At 43.8% G+C, this 25,038-nt stretch overlaps 2 protein-coding genes across 2 annotated transcripts in view; one reads left to right on the top strand and one right to left on the bottom strand.

The window, feature by feature from the left end:
• Positions 1-2,195, top strand: part of LOC102457071 (kinesin-like protein KIF28) — a 29,462-nt gene extending 27,267 nt beyond the window's left edge. The window contains exon 14 of the mRNA XM_075923189.1: positions 2,046-2,195. Coding sequence (XP_075779304.1) covers positions 2,046-2,195 — 150 coding nt within the window. The remainder of the gene's footprint in view (positions 1-2,045) is intronic.
• SCCPDH (saccharopine dehydrogenase (putative)) lies at positions 2,007-24,750 on the bottom strand. Its single transcript, XM_075924912.1, has 12 exons — positions 24,415-24,750; positions 23,319-23,431; positions 22,176-22,256; positions 14,433-14,562; positions 12,575-12,624; positions 11,923-12,053; positions 11,181-11,298; positions 7,699-7,818; positions 7,559-7,615; positions 6,502-6,613; positions 5,011-5,092; positions 2,007-4,147 (listed from the first exon to the last, which is right to left on the bottom strand). Exons 1-12 carry the CDS (start codon positions 24,617-24,619, stop codon positions 4,042-4,044), a joined length of 1,305 nt encoding a protein of 434 aa, XP_075781027.1. The 5' UTR covers positions 24,620-24,750; the 3' UTR covers positions 2,007-4,041.
• Between the last annotated feature and the right edge of the window lie 288 nt (positions 24,751-25,038).

Raw genomic sequence — 25,038 nt, 5'->3', positions numbered from 1 at the left:
CTTATTTCAAAATATCAATGTGTGCAGTCTACACAGCCAGCCCATTATTTCGAAATAACTTCAAAATAACAGGCTTCTTACTCCGACTTCTGTAACCCTCATTTCACAAGGAGTAAGGGAAGTTGAAGGAAGGGTGTTCTTCCTTCGACTTCCTGCTGTGTAGACAACTCCAAAAGCCAAGTTAAGGTGCTATGTTAATTGTGTAGCTGAAGTCGAAGTTGTGTATCTTAATTCGACTTCAGCCCACAGAGTAGACATATGCACACTGTTTATGCTTCAAATGCAAGAAACTAAGCACTTACTTCTCTAATGGAAAATGAGTATTTTATCCCAGCTGGCAGTATGGAAGGATGACAATACTTTAGGCCAGGAGCAGGCAATAATATGGCAGCAGCTTGCCAAGGTTAGCACCTGGCAGGCGGCTGCCACTATATTTGTCTGCACAGCTTCAGGTACCAGTGATGGCTGTGGATTGCCATTCCAAGCCAATGGGAGTGGTGAGAAGCGGTATGGACCATACCACTGCTTCCCACTTCTCCTGTTGGCTGGGAACAATGATCAGGGGCCAACAGAAGCTGCTGTGATCACTGGTATCTGCAACCGTGTAGGTAAATATAGTAGTTGGGGAGGGCATCCACCAGGAGCTAACCCTGGCAGACTGGATCTAGCCTGCAGGCCAGTATTTGCCCACCCCTGCCTTAAGATTACAAGTTTTATTCTTGAGGGGACCTGATAGTGTGAGTATATAAATATAATAATTTGTGGTCAATTGTTTTCTCTGGCCACTAAATCAGGACAAAAAGCTATGAGCTTAATTTGCAGCAAGGGAGATTTAGGTTAGATAATTAAGAAAATCTTTTAATTATGAGGGTAAGTTAAGCTCTGGAATAGGCTTCTAAAGGAATTCCATTATTGGAGGGCTTTTAAGAACAGATGGGACAAACACCCATTAGGAATGGTCCAGACTTACTTGGTCCTGTTTCAGCATAGTGGGCTGGACTTGATGTATTCCAGACCTACTTTTCTATGATGATGATCATAAAAAAGGACATGCACCATTTTCTAGTGCCACTCCCTAGGTCAGAACAATCTATGTTGTGGTATTCCTGTCTTGTTTCTCTAAAGCCACATTACATCCCCTGAGTATTCTGATTGTGAAAGAAAAATATTTCTACATGAAAAGCTCCAAAACAAGTCAGTCCCCTTTTACTCCTCTGTTAACTTTTTACATTCACAGGGGAAACCTATTCTTATGTCCTTATTCAGGAGCCTTTGGTAGTGGGGTTGGCATTAAAATAAAAGCAAATGATCATTTCTTCATCTTAGCTTTGTAAGAACAGTCATTGTAAAAAAAAGTCATTTTTATTCCACAAGCAGAAAAGATTAAATGTATTACAATGGGAAGACTGTCATGAGATCCTTGCCAAAAAAACTCACCAAACTTTAGGTCTCCTGGCAGTCTGTAATACAAGCCATTTGTTTTAAAAATCCAGTGCAGAGAATCTGTTGGATCATTAGTGTCAGTATGACTAAGTACCAAAAGAAAATATATGCACCAGTCTGTACCTATTTGATCAAATGAGTGGTTTTTTTGTCTTTCTTAGAAACAATTTGGCATGGCCTATAATATTAAATGTATTTGTCAAAGCCCATTCTAGCCATAAAGACCTAGTAGATATGTACTTGCTCTACATTGCTGCTATTGATTGTGTAAACTGATTCTTATTTGGGAGATGGTGGAAAGCATTGCTTATCTTCCCAACACCTATCACTGCCACTGATTCTAGCTTGAGGACCTGTTCTACTCTCCTTTGTCTAACTCAGTTATGTAACGTATGTTTTTTGTTCAACAGGCAACCCACTGCTACTATGAATCCACATATAGTTTTCAATTTAATTTGAATTTCACCTGCTATGGTTTAGTTACTGCTTTAATCACCACCATACTAACCATGCCACTCTAAGGTCCATAAGGAAAAGGCATATAAAATAGCATGCACACCGAGTCCAATAATATACTCATTAATTTTATTGGTCTTTTGCAGGAGGAAGATAACCCACAGATGCTACGTCTTTTTACAGAGAGACAATCACATATGTTGAAGGATTTTGGAGAGCAGCTTGAATCTAGCATATCTAGGCTGAAAAATGATGTTGCGCTTATAGTTAAAAAGAAGAGAGAAAGCATAGCATAAGCAATTTTTAAGCAAAAGTGACTGTTACATGACAGTTAACTTTTGCAATGTGCCAATGGCAGGTGGGAGAGCCAAATCACAACCTTCACAAGCCCTAAAGCATAAACAATCTTAGTTTAAATCAGTACTTTCAAGCATAATGTGGTCTTTGTGGAAGACGGAGCAGCACAGTTTTCTTGTTAATGATCCAGCTAATGCAGAGACCTCAATTTTAGAATATATCTGGTAACTTTAAATGGTGTAGGCACAATTCGCTTGAATTTATGTCCATAATGATTTATATGCACTACGATGGCAGTAATGTGCATTACATGATGCCCATATTGCTGCATATAACATTCCATCCTCATTTGGATGGTGGGTGGGGAGGGCTCAGGGTTGGAGCTGGAGAGTTGGGGTGTGGCCTGGGATGAGGGATTTGTAGTGTAGGCTGCCCTGAGGGGGCGGGAGAGAGAAATGCCTCCTGTGCTTGCTCTGGGCCAAGTGCCTCTCTAAGGCCATGGCAGCTCCAGGTTGGTCTGTGCCTCTATTGGGGCAGGAATGCCTCTCCTCTTTGCTGGGGCATGTCCAGAGCAGCTCTGGGTTGGGGCTGATAAGGACAGGCACCTACCTCTCCCTGCCAAACCCATGTAGTTTTGAGGGAACTGTAGCATAGGGATGTTAAATTTAGATGGATTAATTAATCCACTAGTCAATGGAAAAGTCTGTAAGGGCACCTCCACCATTGAACTGTAACAGAGATGGTTCAAAAGTTGAAGCCCCACAGGCAGCGCAGTCCCATTTTGTACATTTCAAAAGGGGAATTGGCAAGAGCAGAAACTGCTTCAGTCCCTGCTTGCACCATTTCCCACTGTGCCTCTACCTCCCCTCTGTTTGCTGCCTCTCCCTGATAGGCAGGAAGTCACTAGTTACATCACTAATTGACTATCTGTTAAGCTTCTGCTTATTGGATAGTCAACTAGTCATTTACATCCCTAATGTACCATACACAGTCAGATCAAAGCTGCTTGCATGTTTCATACTAAATCTTTGCAATTCAAATTACAAGCATGTTTCCCTCCCCATCTCTGGAATCACATGAATAAGACTTACAGCTTGGAGCTACCTCTCTAGAAGATAGCTTCTGCGCTCACATAACATGTATGTTCATTTGTTAACCTTGTTTGACCTCCAACAAATGTCTTTACCTTAACTGCTCTAAATGTATTCTTGTTTTTCAATGGAACTCCTAGCAATAACTTGATTTTCCTGCTGTAAAGCCCATAACAGCAAATTACTAAGCAACTGAAGTTTAGTCTTGTTTTATTAGGTACCATATCATACAAAAATGATCACAGCACTAATACGTGGTCCCTTCCCCTAATAGTAATAAGTAATGGCTTGATTAGCTAAGGCACTTATTATCCAGACCCTTCAGTGGTAAATGGAGTTACTTCATAAAATAGCAGGTTCTAGTTATCAATCTGAAAAGCTCTCTAACTACTGTCCCTAATCTATCATTCTGGCATTCTATGACCTATTACAATTCAAAAAATGATCATATCTAACACACACATCTTGTTAACCTCTTTCAGACCATGATTATAATTTTGGCTTTAAGTAGTGAAGCAGCAATTTCCTTTAACATGTCAGAGGTTAGAAGTGTTGTTAATCTTTTGCATTACGTGGTTCACTAATGACTAGATGAAATACTTCAATCCTTTTGACATTATTGTAAGCAACAGTACATTTGATTTGTAAATATTTTTATTAGATTTTACACTCAAAGCTCTTGGTATCTTAAGCATCTGTTTCCAATGATGTTAGTTCATGCAATTATATTTTTCCTTAGAATTATTTTGAAACTTCAAGCTTCTGGCTTGCTAATAACAGAGAACTCAATTCCGTGTTTGTTCAGACGATCAATCAATTTTGTTTTAGAGAAAGCAGCTCCGGGAGTATATACACCGCCTCTGTTAAGTGAATTATAAGACTATTAAAGTAGGTCAAAAGCAAATAATTTCAGGACTGAATTGTTAAATATCCTCTGCCTACAGTAGATAAAATCACTTGTCCTAACAGTAGTATTGTCAATGCTTGTAAATTAGTTGATTCACAGGATTTTGAGCCTGCAAAAAGTTAATGGGATTTTGCAGACTGTCTCTATAGCAGAGGGGGGATCCTGGATCCAAGAGTAGCTCTTCAGTGATTCCATCTGCTTAGTATAGTCCCAGAACCCCCTCTCTGCTATATCCTAATGCATTCAGGGATCACACACAACTCTACCAGCACACATTTCAAAAGCAAACCACTTGTTTATGTATAAGTTATTTCTATAATTACTGAAGTATTTATGTAGCTAACATTTAAAATCTCCATAACCCAAATAAGCCAAAATTATGCTTCTTTTCTGCACTGGATGCACTGGCTTTTTTTTTTTTAAACAATTCCTGTATTCCAGGCAGAGAACCAGCTGCAGGATGGGAGGGAGGAGGAGAAGACTAATGCAAAGTAATTGAGCTATATGGTGGGAAATTAAGATTCTTTTAATTAGAGGCTAATATTTCTACAATTAGTGATTTAAAAAAATTAATTGTAAGCATTAGTTATTACAAATCATTATGCACAGAGTGTTACAGAATGTTTGGCTTTGACTGTTCCCAAAATTTAGTAAGCTGGTTGATTTTGTAAAAGCATTAAGCCCATTCTCAATATTTAAAAAAAAAAAAAATGGAAAATTTTACTCACAGGGAGCATACTGTATGCTTCCTGGATATTTTCCAAAATCCATTTTAAATGCACACACTGTATAGTATGTTGAGAAATAAATACTCACTGTTTAGGAAGAGCACTTGCATCCTTTAGAAGTGCCACACCTGCCTGAACCATTGCTACTGCTGTAGCCATATAACCTGCATCTGCAAAACATGTGATAATGGAGTCATGTCTAACAGATTGTTGAAGACTGGAGATGGCACATAGTGCTGATGGTGTTAACATAACCGAATCCCTGTTCAACATTAACACTGTTCATCAGGATTTGATAGCAAGAGCCTTCAGCCTGTTTAATACCAGGGGAAATGCATAATTAAATATATTTTTATTAGAGATGAAGGGAATTAAAGATTTCATTTTAAACAACTTTCCTTGTTCCTCTTCCTTTTAAAAATTCTCTCCAGCTAAAGAGAAAAACTGTTGTTTAGCAGAGAGATGGTACTAAATGACCTTTTGGGAAGAAAAAAACCTTAGTTTACAGACTACAAATGTTGGGAAAGTTGGGTCCTATTTCATCAGCATTTGGGAGGTCTGAAGTACTGGTATCCACACATGTCTCTATCTAAGAGAGTGCCAGAGTCACTCAACCACAGTTGACACAGAGAGCTGATGAAGCCAATCACAACACACTAGTGACTGTTCAGGGAAGGCATAAGGCTAATTTGTAACTATCTAAAAAAGTATCATGGAAGTAATATCTACTCACATTGCTTTTAGTCCATCTAGGAACTAAATAAGGATCTTCTCCTTAGCAAATGTATACAAGGACAGTACTAGAAACTTAGCTGCAATGTGAGTAAAAGTTCATAAAATGTCACCATAAGCTGTAAAGAACATGTTCAGAAAAGAAACAAAAAGGATGGGGTTTAAGATCATGCCTGGTGAACAAAAGAAGGGCAGATTGGAAATCAAAATTTACTGTAGTGAAGAAAATACTCCAAACTCCTTGGCCCAAGACCAGAGCCTGCACCCCAACCTTCTTACCCAGGGGGATGGAGTGAGCAGGGTGAGACCTCAAAGAAGGGGCATAAGAAAGAAGTGGGGCAAGGGTATTTGGGTTTGAGGTAGATCTTACATTGCTTTTAAATTGAAAAGGTGAACTCATGGTTAAAGTTGGAGACCACTGCTTCTAAACCAACCCTTCAATCTTGTGTAACATTAGACACAACACCTTTAACTCTTTGTGCCCATTAATACACTCTTCCCCAAAAAATCATGAGGTAGCAGCAATGGCTCTGATCAACCCTGAATAACAATTCATGAAGTGCCAGGCTGCTACATGAAATGAAAGTCCATAAATTAGGCAGTAGGAGAGTTTTTTAAATTGTAGTTTCATATCCCCAGTTTAACTTTTTGCTTACACCCTCAAGCTGATTTTTCTTCTAGCATTACTGCCTCTTTAGAACAGCTGGCAACTATATGCTGGCTTTCAACTATCTTCAGATACTCTTTACAATGCTAAAACTATTGATCAGCTGAAGAAGTGTACATGATAAAACAGTTGACCTTTATTATGGTCATCTTAAAAATTCAAGTATTCTGACTTCTTTACCTTGTCCTTTCACTTGGGTGCAGATTTTTACATTTGGTTTCCCCTGTTGTGGATCTTCACCTTTGGCGTATCCCTCACCAAAAAATGTCATTGTAAAGGATGATCCATCTATCTGCAAAGCAAGAAGTGCACACACTGCATTTAGAAAGCATACTTCACCTTTGTGTAACAGCATAAATTATACTAAAAGCTTTTCCTAGTCTCTCATCCCAGATCAAACTCACTTGGGCTTGCAGGCCTTGGTCTAAGGGGCTAAAACCTTTCCCCTTGCAGGATTTAAGAGCCCAGACTCTAGCCCAAATGTCTAGACTCCACTTTTTGGCACATTCTCAGTCACAGGTTTTTTTTTATTGCAGTGTAAATGCACCCCCTAACTGGCAGACTATGGACCAGTGGTTCCCAACGTTTATACTGCAAACCTATTCACAAACTTTTGGCAGACCAGTAATATCTTGCAAATCAATATGCAAATAAATTTTTCATCTGTCCACGTAGCCCCAACCCAGCCCCTTGTTAGGCATTAGAGAGCACTCTTTGATCCCACCCCCACACTCCCCAGAGCCAAGCTGCCCCCCCCTCTAGGGAATGAGGCTGTCAGCAGCATACACACTCCCTTCTTCACACCCTCTCTCAGTATGTGTCTCGCCCCCATGGGTAAAGGGAGAAAGATGCCTCCTGCTCTGCTTCCCCTGCTGTTGCCTCAGCTCAAGCACTGCTGTGCTCCCTTCATGCCCAAGCACATCTCACGCCCCATGGGTAGAGGCAAGGAGGGGGGAAACACAGAGCCTCAGCTGGGCTGCCACCTTACCTGGGAGGGGAGGGGGAGAGGAAAGGGGAGAGAGAGGAGATGGCTCCTGCTCCACCTCAACCCCAGCAGCAGGCAAAAATCAGCCACCACATCTGCCAGAGCTGAGCCACCACCAACAGCCAACTTGAGCTCCACCAGCCACTGCAGGCCAGCAGCTGGGAACCACTGCTCCAGCCTACTGCTCCACAATTTGCATAATCAAAACAAACCTCAAAATAATGTATAACGGAGATGAAAAAATTAAATTACTTGTTTTTGTGTTGGTCCTTTCTTTGAAAAATATCCACTAGAGAAAAATTCTGGGTACTGCAGAAGAAAACACAAAATTCAATTAGAAAGACCTGGCCAGCATTTCTGAAATGTTAAAAAAAATGAAAAACAATACTTACTTTTGTCAAGAGATTTCTTCCAAAGCTGAACTTCACAAGAAGAAAAAATAAAAGGCCAGCAAACATCAGCTTAATAACAGATGCAAGACCACCCACTGTTGCATAAGCTGTGTACTGCACCTAATAAAGAAATACAAAATGATTAATAATTTTTCAGTTGTAAATTTACATAGATATGAAGTGAGACAAATAAGACAAAAAACTATTCCACTGTGCTGATGTCAAAAGATATTCAACAACAGAAAGATTCTAAAGAGCCTTCTAACAAACGTTTAGAATTGGTCTACACTACAAAGTTAGGTCACTTAAGTACATCACCCAAGCATGTGAAAAATTTCACACCTTATGCAACATAATGAAGCCTCTCTAAGCCTTGGAATAGACACTGCTAGGTCAACAGAAAAATGTTTCCAGTGACCTAACTGCTGATTCTCAGAGGACATGGTTTAGTACAGCAAGATGGACCCATTCTATCGTACAAGCTATCTACACTAGAAACACTGTACTTGTAACATTGTACCACTCCTGATTCCCCCCCCACACACACACACAGTTCTAATGATATTAAGTATTATATCCAATAAACAAAAGCTTACCGCTTATCGGTCAGTCAGTCAACTAGTCGATTTCCGCACCCCCTTGCTGCCTCTATCAGAGGCAGCAAAGGGCGGGGGGGGGGGGGGGTAAAGAAGGTAATTCAAAAGGGGCAGTGGATGCAAGGCTGATCCCCAGCAGCTCAGCTGTGCCACACTGCCATCTGAACTCCACCTCTGTGTGTCAAAGTGGCACTGTGGAGCCTGGGGTTAGCTTGAGACTCCCCAGCTGACCCCAGCTCCACGCAGCATTTCAAATCCACAGAGCAGCATGGAGCCCAGCTCCTAGTCCCCTGCTGACTCCAAGCTCCATGAGAGCACTTCCACTTTGAAAAACACAAAAGCCCCCGCTGGGGACTCTTGTACATTTCAAAGCAGGCACGCCCGCGTGCAGCCTGGAGGCAGCAGGGAGTTCCCGCTGGCCCTGGGCTATAGGCAGAGTTCCGCATTTCTTCTTTGAAATGTACAAGAGCTCCCAGGGGCTCTTGTACATTTCAAAGGAAGCACGTGGAGTAGTCAATGGAAATTCCTGACTCTGTTTCAGCCATCTCTGACTAATGATGCATTTGTAATATCTACAGTGGGTAGAAAAAAAAATCAAAGGCAAATAACTGTAATTTTGTGTTGCCAGCTGTAGAGCAGGGATATGGCAAACAAAACTACTGCAAAACAGGTGTTAAGACAGACATGCATTACTTTTTCTTCCTCCTTTAAAACTGCATTTCCCATTTGCTTTTTTTCACCTCAACACAAGCAAAACTGTAACTGTTGTAAATGACTGCTGATAACCATCGCCCACCGGGAAAACCTGTAAAAGCTCAGCACCCACTCACTGTAAACATGATGCATTTTCTCACCTTCTGCCCTTAATCTGCTCACCCAAACCAAATCCTGCTGACATCAATAAGAACACCAAGTGCAGAACAAAAGAGGCATTTCCCTTTGGTCAAAATCTAGTTGCTATGCTACAAAGACGTGAATAACAGTTTTCCTTAATGCACAGAGGCAACAATCAGAAGGAAAGAAGCTATTTTTAAGAATGCTTAATGCTGTGAGTGTAATCACATATATAGTAGCCCAATGTCTGACACACTGTAATGCTGAAATGCTGGCTGTTCCCTCTGGGCAGCGCTGTTGCCTGAGTCACGTCCTTCGCCTCCCGCCATGGCGCTCGGCTGACTTCTGCGCTGCTTAGCCGGGCCACCGCGGGGCAGCAAGCAGCCCAAGCGGTCATTTGGGCACCGTGGTGCATGGAGAGTGCGGGGCCCGAACGGCCGCTTGCGCCACTTGCTCCCCCCACAACGGCCTGGCTGAGCAGCGCAGAAGTAAGCCGAATGCCACGGCGGGAGGGGAAGGGTGGTGGGGCAGGGCCTGGTCATGTACGTCACCGCCCTGCCCCCCTTTGCCTCCCACCATGGCGTTTGGCTGATTTCTGCACCGCTCAGCCGAGCTGCCGTGAGGGAGCCCAAAAGGCCGCTTGCTCCGCTTGCTCCCCTGCGGTGGCCCAGCTGAGCGACACAGAAGTCAGCCGAGCACCACGACGGGAGGCGAAAGGGGGCGGCGCAGTGACGTGTGGCATGACAGCGGCTCCAGGCCCTGCCCCCGGCCGTAAACGTCACTCAGCTGGCTTCTGTGCCGCTCAGCCAGGCCGCCGCTCAGGAGCAAGTGGCGCAAGCAGCTCTTTGGGCTCTGCACTCTCCATGCACGAGGAGAAGAAGAGAAAGAGAAAGCAAAAGGAGAAAGAGAGTGAGAGGCAGGAGGGGGAGAAGAGAAAGAGAGAGACGGAGAGAGAGGCAGGTAGTGGAGGAGAGCTGAGAGAGAGGGGGAGGCATTAGGAGGAGGAGAGAGAGAGACGGAATGAGAGACCAGAGGCTCAGGAGAGATGTATGAGATAGAAAGGGAATAGGATGTGGAGGGGAGACCCGTAAATCCCGTCTTATGATGGGCTATTGGCTAGTGTTAAAATAATGATGCTCATAAGAGCCCCCAGCCTATTAACTACTTTTACTGATGCTCAGTAAGGGAAAAGACAATGTGTTTGTCCCTTTTTTAACAATCCTAAATCCATGGTCAATCTAATCTGAAAACAGTTGATTTGCTATACCAGCTTGAAAGAAAATTGTTTGCAGCCAGACAATATTCTATATATAATACCGGAGAAGGTAAGCTAGATTTAAACAAGCTTCCTACTAAGAAAAATTCCACTAATAATTTCTTTGTGCATGCGATAGTGGACAAAAAATGCTTTGGCTGTCACCGTAACCAATGCACCAAACCACAAAATCTATGCAGTCATCAGACACCCAATATTATCACAACCACTTTCCAGACATTTCAGTGTCACAGGATATCCATATGCTAAGGTGATCTGTAAGAATGCCACAAGAGGAAGGATTTCTAGGAGCAATCATACTAATGGCCAAAATCAAGCCAATCTGTGTCCCACCAGGTTTCACTGCTGTATGATATTTTCCAATTAGAGAACTCAAACTACCCAGAGTCTAGTAATCTCCAAAGCTACGTCTACACTGTACATTCTTGTGCAAGATGATATGCAAATGATATGCCTCATTTGCATACCTACTGAGCTGCCATTTTTTGCAGAAGGGGCTTTTGTATAAAAAGGAGCTATCTACACTGCTCCTTCTTGCTCAAAAAAATCCTTTTGCGCAGGAGCTGTTCTTCCTGAAAATAAGCATCAGAATGGCTCCTGCGCAAGAGGGGGCAGTGCAGACGTAGCCCAAGGGTAATTAACAGAACAAGTCCTTTATCTCAACAGGGGTTAAGTGCACTTTTCAGTTCACTCCCATGCTTTAAATAGGCAAACTAAAATATTCCAAATGCTTCACAACAGAACACTGATTTTATAAAACATAAAAGCAAACTTACAGGTATTTCTTGCAAATTTGTGTGCAAATATCGCTGAGTTCGTTTTACAACAGAAACATCTGATCCCATGAATGGAATGGAGTACTCTTTGAATTCCTTACTATAAAACACTAGACCTCTAAAGGCCAAAAAAACAAAAACAAAAACATTAATACTTTCCTTCACTTAGAGTAATGCCACCTGTATAGTTATTATTTTAAAAACTTAGCCAGTTATAACACTGATACCCACAATTACAGCTTGTACGAAAATAGAGCTTTTCCCCTAAGCATTTTCCCGTAAGCATACTATCGTTTCCTTTAGGTTTAAATAATAAATAATCCAAAACCTGAGACAAATTTATCCCTACCACAAGCCAAGTTCAATGGCATTATCCGGGGATGAATTTGACTTATTGCCTGCACAACATTTTCTCCTTCCATTAGCAGTAAAAGCTTTTGAAATATGATTAAGTTAGTGAATCTATGATCATAAGGTTTTCCTAATTTCGCTATATAGTTTTCAATACAGGTTATTTTACAAAATATCAGTCAATTCTGACACATTTTTCCCTCATTGTATCTTACAGACAGGAAACATTCCTTCTTTTAGAAATGTGTTAATTATATTAAAATATAATTTAATATAATATTAAATAAGTAATATTTATTTAATAGTACTCAATTTCACCACATCACATAACTCTATGGGAAAGAGATTAATACAAAACAAAAAAGCTTCTGATCTTATAGGTTCCTCTTACCTTCTTTTTAGTTTTGCACCAATGACTGGAAGAGGTTTGTATCCTATCTGCTTTCGAAGCTTCCTCAAATTGTCTTGATCCGCAAGGCCATGAACAGCTGACTTCCATGTTCCATCATGGATACTGTAACCCTAATGAAACACCATGAAATAGTAACTACTCCAGTATCTAAAATCCTGACAATGTTTAATCCAGAGTGGGAAAACTCTTTCCTTTTTACTACTTTTAACATTTTTCATACTATGTCTTCATGCACTAAGGCTGCATTAAAATATGTATTTAAACAAATAGCCAAAGAAGCAGCTCAGATAGCTATATTATAATGAATTTTGCACGTTTTCTCTGCTCTTCACAAATGACTCTCGCTATGACCCTTACATGTTTTTAATCAAGACTGGTTGTCAGTTACATCAAGAGTAATAAAATATTTTTCATTGATACCATAAAAGGCTGGCAACCAGCTTTTTCCATGGTCTGATACAGCTTCATGGCAGTTTTGCAAAGCTGATACAAAGGGTATGACTTTTTACTTATTGGTTAAAAAATAATATTAATTTGATTAGCTGGTGTGTCAGAAGTTTTATAATTTTCAAATTATGTATTCTTATGGCTAATAAGTAGGTTATTTTTAGAAGACAATATACAAACTAACCTCAGGTCCAGATTTGACCGTCAGGAAACTTTCAACTGCAGTTAGGGTCCCTTTTATTTGGAAAAAAAGTGTTAAAAAAAGCAGTTCTTAACATATGCTGTCATAGATCAGTAAATCGGACAGTAGTTTACCCACTGAGGGACACATCTGGACAAACTGTCAGAGGATTAACAGCATTAGAGGAAGATAAGACTCCAGCATGGAAGTATTTGATCTCCCAGGAAAATAAAGATTAGGAGCCAATGCTATTTTACTCCACTGAGTACCACAAGCAAAGCTCTTTTATGCGAGTGTTTGTTATTATCCACACTCACTAGCTGCTATCCTTGCTTTATATTATAAAAGGGTAGCTTAGTAATTAAAGAAAAAAAAGAGAAAAGACAACATCAAGGCCCAAGCCATTTTTCCCCTTTGCTTTGACATTAAACATTATGTGGGCAATTAAAACTTAGAGATGAAGTCACAAAATTTGATAGCTCTTTTGAGTGGCATACTATAATCAGCTTGTTCCATTGCATTTAACTTTTTGTACATATTTTATATTTTGAAAGTACGTTCAAATTGCTGTAATGAATGGCAAAACAAGTTCTCAGTTTACTTTCTACAATACCTTAAAGTCAAGACACCACCTTTTAAAAATGTATAGACAGCACAGGCACCCGAGTGACTCTTGCTAATATTAAGTGTTCTTGCGAGCTGTATTGGCAATAAAGTACTCTATCAGAAACATGCTTCACCCATATCCAAGGTCATTGGTATTGCCCAAATAGGTCATAAAACCATTAAATAATACCAGAAAGAGAAAAGGGAAGAATATCAAGCAAACCCCCGCACACAGTTGTGCACTCATTTTTCTCCCTAATCAAACTGCTAAATACTGATTCATTTTTATTCAAGTTAATACTAGTATACTAAGACATTAAGAAAACCCTTTAATAATTATGATTTATGACAGTAGATATACGTACATATATTTTCAAGATGATTAGCACAGGGTCACTTATATGGATATCAGTATTGATACTAATGGAAGGTCATAATGAAAGGTATTCAGTCTACTAAATACAATTCTGCTGGACAGAACCCATAATCAAGTTACAACTGAAATGAGTTTAATCAGTTCAGTCTCGCTTCTGCACATTTGTCCTTCTTAAAGACAAAATAATAATAATAGGCCACTGACAGAAAGACAGCGTATGTTATATCTGTAGCATCTACCGCTCACTCGCTCTCATAGGCAATAAATAAGGCTACAATTCTTAGAGCCCTGCATATTCACAGATATCTGAATCCGCAGTTATGGATGTAGATATCAGCAGCTAATTTTTGCGGTTACAGATGTAAATACAAATTTTGTATTTAGAATCCTGTATATCTGCAAAAGCGAGCAGTGGATATAAAGCAGTTATCTGAAAATGCAGATGCTGAGGAAACTTGTATCCGCACTATGATTATTTTACAGAATCCCGGAATTTCAGAAACCCGTGACATTTTTCTGCCCCAAGGCTGGAGATGTCAGTAGGTAGCCCCGCAGATCTCAGCCACTGCTGGAGGACCCTTGGAACTCCCAGCTGCAAGGGGGGGAGGGGAAGAGCAGGGAAGAGAGACAAGGAGACTCCAGAATTCCCACCCACTGTGGGTGCTGGATCTGCCCCCTCCACATTTTGAAAGAGATATTTTTAATAAAAAGTCACAGACAGGTCAGTTATTCAGCATATGTCCGTGATTATTACTAAAAATATCCGTAACAAAACCTGAGCCTTACCAGTAAACATAGGACAAACAAATAAGGATCAAGGATTGTGAAGTCTCAGCCCAACATAGTCATCAAGGCAAAGGTTACACTTAGATAAGTCACCTTTCAAATTGTCTCTGGTGTATAAGACTCCCATATCTGCTGGAATAGAGTCAAAGCCACTGCTTCCAATTATATATATTCCCTTTTCTGCAGCTTTATCATTATATTTCAGATACATTCCTTCCAGAAACTGAAAAATATAAAAATAAACATTTTATGCAGAATAATCCTTAACTGTGGTTTAATCTGAGCTTCAAAGAAAGATGCTAAATTGAATAATTCTAATTTTAACCATAAAAAAGAATAATTAATTGTAATTTTTTCTACTGAAATGTTGCAGAGTAGATTTGGGAATCTAGGATTTGCTTTTGTCAGGTGCTACCACATAGGAATGTAAAATTTTGATTGTTTAATCGAACAGTCAATGCAATTTGCATCAACTATTCGATTAGTCAATAAGAGCGTCTCCGCCTCTGAAGTGTAGCAACAGCTCCTAACCCAGGGGGTTCCACAAAATCCACTAGGCCTGGGGCACCCAAAAGAGTTAATCCTGGGCTGTTGCTACACTTTAAAGGCAAAAGGGCTGCAGAGAGCACTGGGCTAGCAGGGGACTCAAGCATTCCTCCACTGGCCTCATGGTCCCCACGGCGTTTCAAAGCAGCAGCACTGCATGTAGTCCGAGGTCAGCAGGGGAGGCCGCAGCTGACCCCAAGCTCCACGCGGTGCTGCCATTTTGAAACGCCACATGCAGCCCGGTCTAGCTGAGGACTCCCAGCTGGTCCCAGGCTGCATGCCGCATTTCAAAGCTGCAGCACTGTGTGGAACCCAGTGTCTGGTCCTGGGCTGCACGCAAGCACCCCTTCCATTGCATTTGCTTATCGGATAGTCGACTCGTTGTTCACATTCCTAGTGCCACACACGCACAACTCCTTTTTAAAGTCAGTGGAAGTTGAGGGCACTTGTAAGTACCAAGCCCTCTAACAGACAATAGAATACGTTTTTACTATATTTTCTGAATAGATTACAATGTGACTTGTGAAGCAACAATGAGTAGAAAAAAATCATCATTGTTTTACACAGGGGCGAGGAACCTACAGCCCGTGGCTTGCCTGGATCTGGTCTGCGAGGCTCAGGGCTTCTCCACACCAGCGACGTGAGCTGGCACTGGCACCAGCACCCCAGCAATGCAGGTGGTGCTGTGGCAGAAGCGTGAACTCCCTACTGCAGGGGGGAACCCCAAACCTCACAAACCAAGATGCAGCTTGTGGCTTGCACTGATGACTCTCAGGCTCTGGCAGGGGGAGGAAGTGCTCCCTCTGCAGCATGGAGAGCCATGCGGAGTTACCTGAGGCCTCCTTCCCCCAAGAGCTGTGCCAGATAGGTGCCCCAATCCCCTACCCCCTCCCACAACCTCCTCCTGCCCAGACCCCACACCCCTACTCCGTAGCTGCACTCTACCTCCCGCCCAGACCCTGCATCCCTCCCCAGCAGTCCCCTCCCACATACTGAATCTCTTGGTTTTGGACCCACCCCCAAAGCCCAGGGGGCCCCACAAAATCCACTAGCCCTGGGGCCCCATAAGAGTTTAATCCAGCCCTAGGAATAAGCTCTGATCCTTGATGTTCTCCCCGCCCCCATGGGGCTGGAGCTTGAGGGGAGTGTCCTCTTTTTTCCTTTCTTGTAATTTCCAGACTTGAGGGTTCCCCTCCCCCATTCTCACTCGGGAGCCATGTCAGTGAGAATTGTGGGGTTTGGGTTCAGGGGGGAGGGGGAGAGAATGACTTCTCACTTGTGTCAAGTATCAGAGGGGTAGCCATGTTAGTCTGAATCTGCAAAAGCGGCGAGGAGTCCTGTGGCACCTTACAGACTAACCGAAGTGTAGGAGCATAAGCTTTCGTGGGCAGTTAGTCTATAAGGTGCCACAGGACTCCTCGCTGCTCTCACTTGTGTGTTACTCCTGACTGATTTTTCTGAGAGTCAGTGGCCCCTGACCAAAAAAAAGGTTTCCCACCCATGTTTTACCAAATAAAATAAGATTCTGGATATTTATTTATTACTTTTATCTGAGTCACAAGCGAGTTGATAGGTTCTCTTTAACAACAATAAGCACTTCTTGCATCTTACCTTTTGCACCTTAACTTTCTTAATAGTTAATGCAGCACTTTTAGAAAGATGTAAGGGTGAGTAGGAATTAAGATTTCAGTCCAGAAAAATATTTAATCATGCATTTAACTATAAGCGTAAGAGTAGTCATATGGAAGTAAAAGGGACTGCACATGCCTAAGCATTCTGTTGTATTGAGGCCTAAAAATCTCATTTTTTAAAAAATTATTAATACTCCAGTAAGACAACACAGTACAAATTGTAAATTAAAGGGACTAGTAAATTAAGGGATCAGAACAAGATAGCAAAGAATGACCTTTTACTATTTATCTAACCTGTGTGAAAGCACATCCATATTTCACATTTGTATAGCAGCTTTATCATTGATAAGTTTTGGAAGATTATTCACATATTAGTGAGTCACTGAAATGCAGAATCTGGCTTCTTTTAGGCATATATTACATTGCCCAAATGGGAAAGGAGGGATCATTTTGATCAAGGTCAGAGCATATCAATAAGAATGTACACGGAATATTTAATGCACGCACACGCCAGAAAGGCATTCCATTTGAATAGTCTCTTTAAAAACAATTACATGAGTCAACTTTGGGGGGGAGGGGGGGCCAATTTTGAACCCCAACTTCCAGTGAGATTAAATATTTCATATGTATAGCATAGACCAGTGCTCCCAATCTTTTTTTATACTGTGGACCGGCAAACTCATTCCAAAACTTTTTATGGACTGGCACTGAACCATTTGCATATTCATTATCAGGGCTCGCTGAGCCGCAGCAAGCCCCGCTTACCAGCCGCACGGTTCTGCGCTCTGCGCATGCACAGATCGCTCCGTGCCAGCTCTTCCAGGGTGTAATCTACTCGCCACGGGCGAGTAGATTACACTATTTGTCGAGCCCTGTTCATTATGGTAATTAATTTTAAGCAGTCACGTCTTATTTTACATTGCATCTGTGCACACACAATACATATCATTGTAATGTATTTTTTATTATTCCCATCCCCTCAAAGTAGTATTCAAGAATTGCAAAACATAACCAAAAATATGCACAGTGCTTTCTTGTGAAAAAACATTAATGATGGCACAGGATGGGGCAGTGGGCTGTTAATCCTCATGTCAGCAGCATCCAGTCAGGGAAAATAATGAAACTGTGGCATGCATGCATGCATGCATAAATGAGTGACAGCTTTGTGGATCCCAGGCTGACAGGGCTGGGGTAGCCATATGGATTTTATCAGAGAAATAAAGATTGTGAATTCTTGAATTGTAAGGCCAATGTAATAAGAAGCTCTTCAAATATACAAAATGCAGATATTGGGATAATAAAAATAAATGTATATAGTGCATGTCAAAATCAAGGAAGTGACTTCATTTTTGTATTTCTTGAACCTTGATTTCCCTTGCTTCCTATGCATGAGAAGCCCCCACGAAGGATTTAGCACCCAGAACTCAGTGTGGCCGGGCAGCAGAAGCAAATACCTGTGTGCGCATGCTGGCTGGGAGCAGCTGGAGACCAGGGGGAGGCTCCTCCCAAGGAGGGAGGAAGCCACCCAGCAGCACCAGCGTGGGCAGGAGAACAGGCTCGTGGGGTGGCTGGTTCCTGGCCTGAGAGCAGCCCAGGAGCTTCTTGGCTGCAGCTGCCTTCCACACGGTGCAGGCCCTGGCCACCAGAGCAGCCACCCTCCACATGGCCCTGCCAGCCAAGCCGTGTAACAGCAGCCAGAAATGAAACCAGGGCCACAATGAGGCTGCCCCAATAAGGACAGCCTCACCGCAGCACCGGCTCCAGCTGGAGCACACCCAGGTGCCCGCCGCACCACTCACCCTGCTGCTGCGTGGGGAAGTGGGAGGGTAGAGAATTTTTTGTGCGCCTGCAGGCATGCACCTTATGGAGAAGCCCAGCAGGCGGAGCTCATTAGAAGCTGGGGATGCGGCCTGGCAGTGTGCCAGGGCCCGGCCGTTGGGAACTGCTGGCATAGACCACTAATCCACCCTATACAAAAGTTACAATCTATATCTAGGGAGCCTACCAGCAGACATAACGTTCAAAATTAGTAAAATATTTTAAGATTGCCCAAAAGACTGATACTCTTTAAGTGCCTAAAATAATTTCTGAAAGTAGAATTTAGGCTCCTAAGTCATTTGAGCCCTTTTGAAAATTGTACCCAATCAGCACATTTACAGTGCTATATGTATTCAAAGCATTTTGTAAGAATTAACTAATCCTTAGCATTGGAAAAAGTTCAGAAAAGGGCAACAAAAATTACTAGGGGTTTGGAACGGCTGTCATATGAAGAGAGATTAAAAAGACTGACATTTCAGCTTAGGAAAGAGGAAACTATGGGGGGGATATGACAGAGGCCTATAAAATCATGACTAGTGTGGAGAAAGTGAATAAGGAAAAGTTATTTACTTGTTCCCGTAATGTAAGAACTAAGGTTCACCAAATTAAATTAATAGGCAGCAGGCTTAAAACAAACAAAAGGGAGTACTTCTTCATGCAACACACGGACAATCTGTGGAATTCCTTGTGATGTTGTGAAGGTCAGGACTTTAACAGGGTTCAAAAAAGAGCTAGATAAATTCATGGAGGATAGGTCCATCAATGGCTATTAGCCAGGATGGATAGGAATGGTGTCCCTAGCCTCTGTCAGAGGCTGGGAATGGATGACAGAGGTGGGATCGCTTGATGATTACCTGGTCTGTTCATTCCCTCTGGGTGCACCTAGCATTGCCTACTGTTGGAAGACAGGATACTGGGCTAGATGGACCTGTGGTCTGACTCAGAATGGCCGTTCTTATTTTATGTTACAACACTCCTATGAAATCAGAAAACCAATATTTAGTGTTCCTATTTTATGGTTTGGAAAATAATGCAAAAGTCAATCTCAAACCTCCCAGATAACATCACAGTCAAGGTTGGGATTTAGAACTCAGAAGTTCCTGATTTTCAGTCTCACACTGTATCTAGTAACTCTGGACAAAGAGTAAAGAAAGGGCTACTAAGAACATATTTAACATCACAGGTTAGAGACTGAAAAATATTTTCCTGTTCAGGAATATCAGAGAGAACTAAAGATGTGACCCAATTATATTCAATAAAACTGTCTTTAGTAAGACCAGGGGGTTGTGCCCTCTGCTTGCTACACTCACCAACCACCATGCTCGCTGGCTGCTTTTGCAGCCAGAGAGCCTGTTAATCTTGCACTGAGCCCAGCTATGTTCTCCAAGGCCCCAAGTCATTCGCACCCTTCTCCACTCACACCCCTGGACAGGCCCTTCTTTCCAAACACTCACAGCCCATCCCATCCACACGCTTTCAGGCCATCCCATCTATTCATGCCCTTCAACCACTAGCCAGTCCTCCTGCCTGCACCCTTCCCGCTCCTGCCCCACCCACCAATAAAATAGTCCATGGCCCACAAAACACCTCCTCCCTTCCATCCCTAGCCCTACCTTCATCCTCCATTCCTACATCCCCATTCCCCCATTTCCATTCACCACCACCTCTATCCTTCCTAACTCCCCTCCATCCCTACTCCCACTTCCATTTCTACACCCACCATCCTCCCTAACCCCTCCCACACCACATGGCCTATCCCTACTCCCACCTCCTTCCTCCATTTTCTTATACCCCCATCCTTCCCCTCCACACCCACACATTATCCATCTCCCTGCTTCCCTTTCTATAACCCGTTCACTCCCACCAACTCCCCTTACAGCACCACCTATCCCCACATACACCCTATCCTCCTTCCTCCCTCCCCCCTACACACACCCTGCCCTCTCCCATGAACAGGCAACCTAACCCATGAAAGAAATGGTATCAGGTCCATATGCAAGAATTTCTGTGTGGGGACTGCTCAGGGTGCTGTGACAGCAGGATTTGGGCAGCTGCCTGGAGAGAGAGGGCAGCAAAGGGACTAATTTAGCTACAACTACTCAAGAGAGATCTTGGAGTCATTGTGGATAGTTCTCTGAAAACACCCACTCAGTGTGCAGCATCAGTCAAAAAAGCAAATACAGTAAACTTCCGATAATCCGGCACCTTTAGGACCCAGGGAGTGCCGGATTATCTGGTATGCCGGACTATCGGAAGGGGGGGCTATGAGGGATCTGGGGTGGGGTGGGGTGGGGAGGATGCCACCTCAGACCCCTCATAGCCCCCCCTTCCGATAGTCCGGATCTGCCCCAGGTGTCCCTCATTCAGCCACTGCTGGTCAGTTTCAGCAGCGGCTGAATCAGGACGCCTGGGGCAGAGCAGCTGGGGGGGGCTGCCGGGTTGGTCCCACAGCGCCGAGAAGCGGTGCTACTGGACCAACCCAGCAGCACTCCAGCTGCTCTACCCCAGGTGTCCCCAAGTCAGCCGCTGTTGATACTGATCAGCGGCTGACTCCAGGAAGCCCGAGGCAGAGCTGCTCTGCCCTGGGCTTCCTGGAGTCAGCCGTTGGTCAGTTTCAACAGCGGCTGACTTGGGGACACCTGGGGCAGAGAAGCTGGAGTGCTGCCGGGTAGGTCCCACAGCGCCGAGTCAGCCACTGGTCAGTTTCAGCAGCGGCTGAATCGGGGACAGCTGGGGGCAGAGCAGCTCCAATGGTCCGGCTGCCCGGAGCACTTCCGGGTTCCTGATGGTGCCGGACCATCAGATGCCGGACCTTAGGAGTTTTACTGTAGAATGTTAGGAATCATTAAAAAAGGATCACAAATAAGACAGAAAATATCTTATTGCATCTATATAAAACCATAGTACGCTCACATCTTGAATACAGAGTACAGATATGGTTGCCTCACTTCAATAAAAGATATATTGGCATTGGAAAAGGTTCAGAAAAGGGCAACAAAAATTATTAGGGGTTTGGAATGGGTCCCATATGAAGAGAGATTAAAAAGACTTGGACTTTTCATCTTAGAAAAGAGGAGACGGGGGGGGGGGGGGGGGGGGGGGCCGATATGATAGAGGTCTATAAAATCATGACTGGTGTGGAAAAAGTGAATAAGGAAAAGTTATTTACTTATTCCCAAGATATAAGAACTAGGGGTCGACAAATGAAATTAATAGGCATCAGGTTTAAAAGAAACAAAAGGAAGTTTTTCTTCACTCAGTGCACAGTTAACCTGTGGAACTCCTCGCCAGAGGATGTGGAGAAGGCTAGGACTTTAACAGGGTTCAAAAAAGAGCTAGATAGATTCATGGAGGTTACATCCATCAATGGCTATTAGCCAGAATGGATATGAATAGTGTTCCTAGCCCCTGTTTCTCTGGAGGTGGGTGACAGGGGAGAGATCACTTAAGGATTACCTGTTGTGACCCCTCCCTCTGGGGCATCTGGCATTGGCCACTGTCGGAAGACAGGATACTGGAATAGAGGGACCTTCGGTCTAACCAAGTATGGCCATTCTTATGCAGCCTTTCTGGAGGCAGAAACTGCCCAGTCCCAGCTGCCAGGCAGCTTTTCCAGCCCCCAAACAGTATCTGAGGCAGGGAGGCCATGGAAGGGCGGAGCCTGTGGGACGCAGAGTGACATGATGACGTCACTCTGCCGTCCCACAGGAAACACTTTTATAGATAGATAGATAGATAGATAGATAGATAGATAGATAGATAGATAGATAGATAGATAGATAGATAGATATTAATTTGATGTTTTCAAACAGTAATTTCTTCATTTGCTGATGCCACATACCTGAGGTTCTCCACTGATGTCAATGCAACTTGTGCCATTCTCAACACAAGCTTTCACCACGGGTTCTCCAAAAAACCTGTACTATAAACAGAAAAGGAATCTGATTATCTTACTTGGCAATTTAAAATATTTATAGCAACCGTTTTGCTAAAAGGAGTAAATTATCACAATTGCACATTTTGTTAACATATCCTACAAACATTAGCAGAAAAAACAAGGAATCCTGTGGCATTTTAAAGACTAACAGATTTATTTTGGCATAAGCTTTCATGTCTCCATGCAACTGACAAAATGTTTTTTCCCCGTGAAAGCTTACGTCCAAATAAAACTTAAGACCTTAGACTCTAAGGTGCCACAGGACTCCTCGTTGTTTTTGCAGATACAGACTAACATGGCTACCCCTCTGAGAAATGTTAAAAGTTTATTGTACATGAAGTATTGTACCATACTTGCATAATCTTTGTTTAGAAAATCATATAAGTAAAGGCTATTTAATCTATATTAGTATTAATGCAAAAACATAATTGAAACAATTTGAGATTTGTCATATGCTCTAATCCCCACTCTACACATTTACAGCACCTATCTCCCAACTCTTGCCCTTTGATCTACTGTGGATGAGTTGGCAGAGGGAATTCTGCAATAGAAAATGTAAAGGGATACCAACAACTAAGAGTCAGACTTAACTTCAGTAGGTAAACATTTTTACACAGTATTAACTGCCCAGATGGTTTTCTGTTTTGACAGCATTTCAGGTGTGATTTGACAGCATTTCAGGTGAAATATAATTCTACAAAATCTGGCTGAGGAATCTGACTAGATGTAATACCCAAAACTATTTTGAAGTATTTGTTTTTTAGATAACTCAAAGAATGAATTCAAGAATTTTAGGTCTGCATAGGGCAAGCAGCCATTCCAAATTTACTGTCACAAGCAGCAGCACCATCTCAATATTTATTTGTTCCAGAAACTATATTTAATTTTTAGAGTTTCAGAGCTCTTGTGTTTTGACCTCAAAAGATAGCATACTCAGCTATTGCATATTTGTAGTATACTATGGAAACCAACGTCTTTTGTCTGTAACAGCAAGTGAATTGCTTGTTTGTCTATTTTGCTTCTGATACTTAGAACACTGATACTTACTGGGCCTACACAGTTGAGAACAACAGCTGCCTGTTTAGCCATATCAGCAAGGGAGGATGGATCATTGACATCACAGAGTATTATGCCAACTCCTGACTTTAACTCTAGCTTTCCTGAGAATTGAAAAAATAAGTGTTATAAGAGGAGCCTGGTACTAGCAGGTTACGACCCCCATCAAATTTACTTGTGCCTTTCTTTTAGCTGCAGTTCTTAACGTCTTATTTATGGTATGAATAAAAACAAGTATAGCAAGGAAAGGGATGATTTTCCAGCACATTAACGAACTATGGCTTCCCTCTCCATTCTATAGGGAACAGGAAGATTAAACCCAGTGATGTCAGATGTAAAAAGCATCAACTTCAGAACAGTTGCAAATGATTTCAGCCTGAATAATTGGTCCAGCAGACTATGACTATTATTAATAATAATCACCGATGACAAGGCCCACCGCACCCCACCCAGGGCTATCTAAATCTCACGGATTGCTCAGCAGCCTGTCCGGTCCAGGCTGGCTGATCCGCACTTCACCCACAGGAGCCTGAAGGAGGGCGCCCACCACATTCCTGCCCAGCTCCCCTTCCTGCCAGGGCCTTAGGAGTTAAAGGAGTTTAAAACAGGAAAAAGAGCTCTTATGGCCCCAAGCAGGGAGGGAGAAGCACACGGAGCACTGCATGGGGAAGGGGGTATGAGGAGCCAAGTAGCCCTGCCATCCCGGTAGGTGGGGGGAGGGCTGCTACTCCCCCTCCCCCCCCCCGGTGTCAGGCACTGCCATGGAGGGACATTGTTGTCCCCACGGGGCAGCAGCTAAGCAGGGCAAGGGGGAGGCGCTGGACAGGGCTGGGGGGGCGTGGCGCCAGGCAGGGCTATGGGCAGGAGCTGAGCACGGTTGGGGGGCACCGCTGCTACCGGGAGGGGGAGGGGCCGGGCAGGCCCGGGGGGGCCCTGCTGCCAGGGAGGGGGAGGGGCCTGCTGCCAGGGAGGGGGAGGGGCCTGCTGCCAGGGAGGGGGAGGGCTACGGGAGACACCCCCGCCCCCGCCCCGGGGAGAAGCGAGGCGCCGCGGTTCCCCGTTTGTTTAGTCCCCGCCCCGCCCTTACCCAGCCTCTCAGCCGCCCTGTCCAGCGCCCCCTGCAACTTGTCCTGGCTCCTGCCGGCCACGGCCCAGCGCAGCCCGCCCCGCAGCTCGTCTCCGGCCGCCACCCGCGCCACCTCCTCCGTCACGAATAGGCCGGTGAAGCCCGAGGCCCCGAACACCACCAGCTCGTAGGGCCTGCCGGCCGCCGCCCCGCCGCGGGTCGCCATGGAGACACAGGGCGCGCGAGCCGCCGAACCCGCCGCGAGCTGCCCCGCGACTAGCGGCCGGACCCCAACGCCAGCCCCGAGCTAGCCGCCGGAGTCACGTGACCCGCGTCGGCTTGCCACAGCCCCGCCCCTCCCGTCCAGAACGCTGTCCGCGTGCGCGCGCCCGCCCGCGCCGCGCCGCGCCGGCCAGAGGGGTGCGGAATAGCAATGGACTTGGTGCGCAGCAGCTACTCAGCGGCGGAGACGGGGCGGGGCTTCCTTGCCAGCCGTGCCCTGCTTTGCAAATAAGTCTGAGAGAGCAATACATGGTGGCAGAAAGGGTGACCCCTGCCTCGCGGCTTTCGCAGCGCAACGCGACGGGGAAACAAAATCACGCGCAAACTGAGCCCCCCCGTCGCTCAGAAAACTGTTTGCCAAGA

The sequence above is a fragment of the Pelodiscus sinensis genome, chromosome 3 (genome assembly GCF_049634645.1).
Source record: "Pelodiscus sinensis isolate JC-2024 chromosome 3, ASM4963464v1, whole genome shotgun sequence".
NCBI classification, from domain to species: domain Eukaryota; kingdom Metazoa; phylum Chordata; order Testudines; family Trionychidae; genus Pelodiscus; species Pelodiscus sinensis.
The sequence above is the reverse complement of the archived record's forward strand: the minus strand, read 5'-3'. Positions and strand labels throughout refer to the sequence as shown.

Excerpts from the sequence above, each read along its gene's own strand:
- SCCPDH (XM_075924912.1), bottom strand. The coding sequence starts at position 24,619 with ATGGCGACCCGCGGCGGGGCGGCGGCCGGCAGGCCCTACGAGCTGGTG. Across the intron at positions 12,625-14,432 it reads CACCAGAGACAATTTGAAAG|GGACCCTAACTGCAGTTGAA; the intron begins GTGACTTATCTA and ends TCCAAATAAAAG. Across the intron at positions 4,148-5,010 it reads GCAAGTGCTCTTCCTAAACA|AGGCGGTGTATATACTCCCG; the intron begins GTGAGTATTTAT and ends TTCACTTAACAG.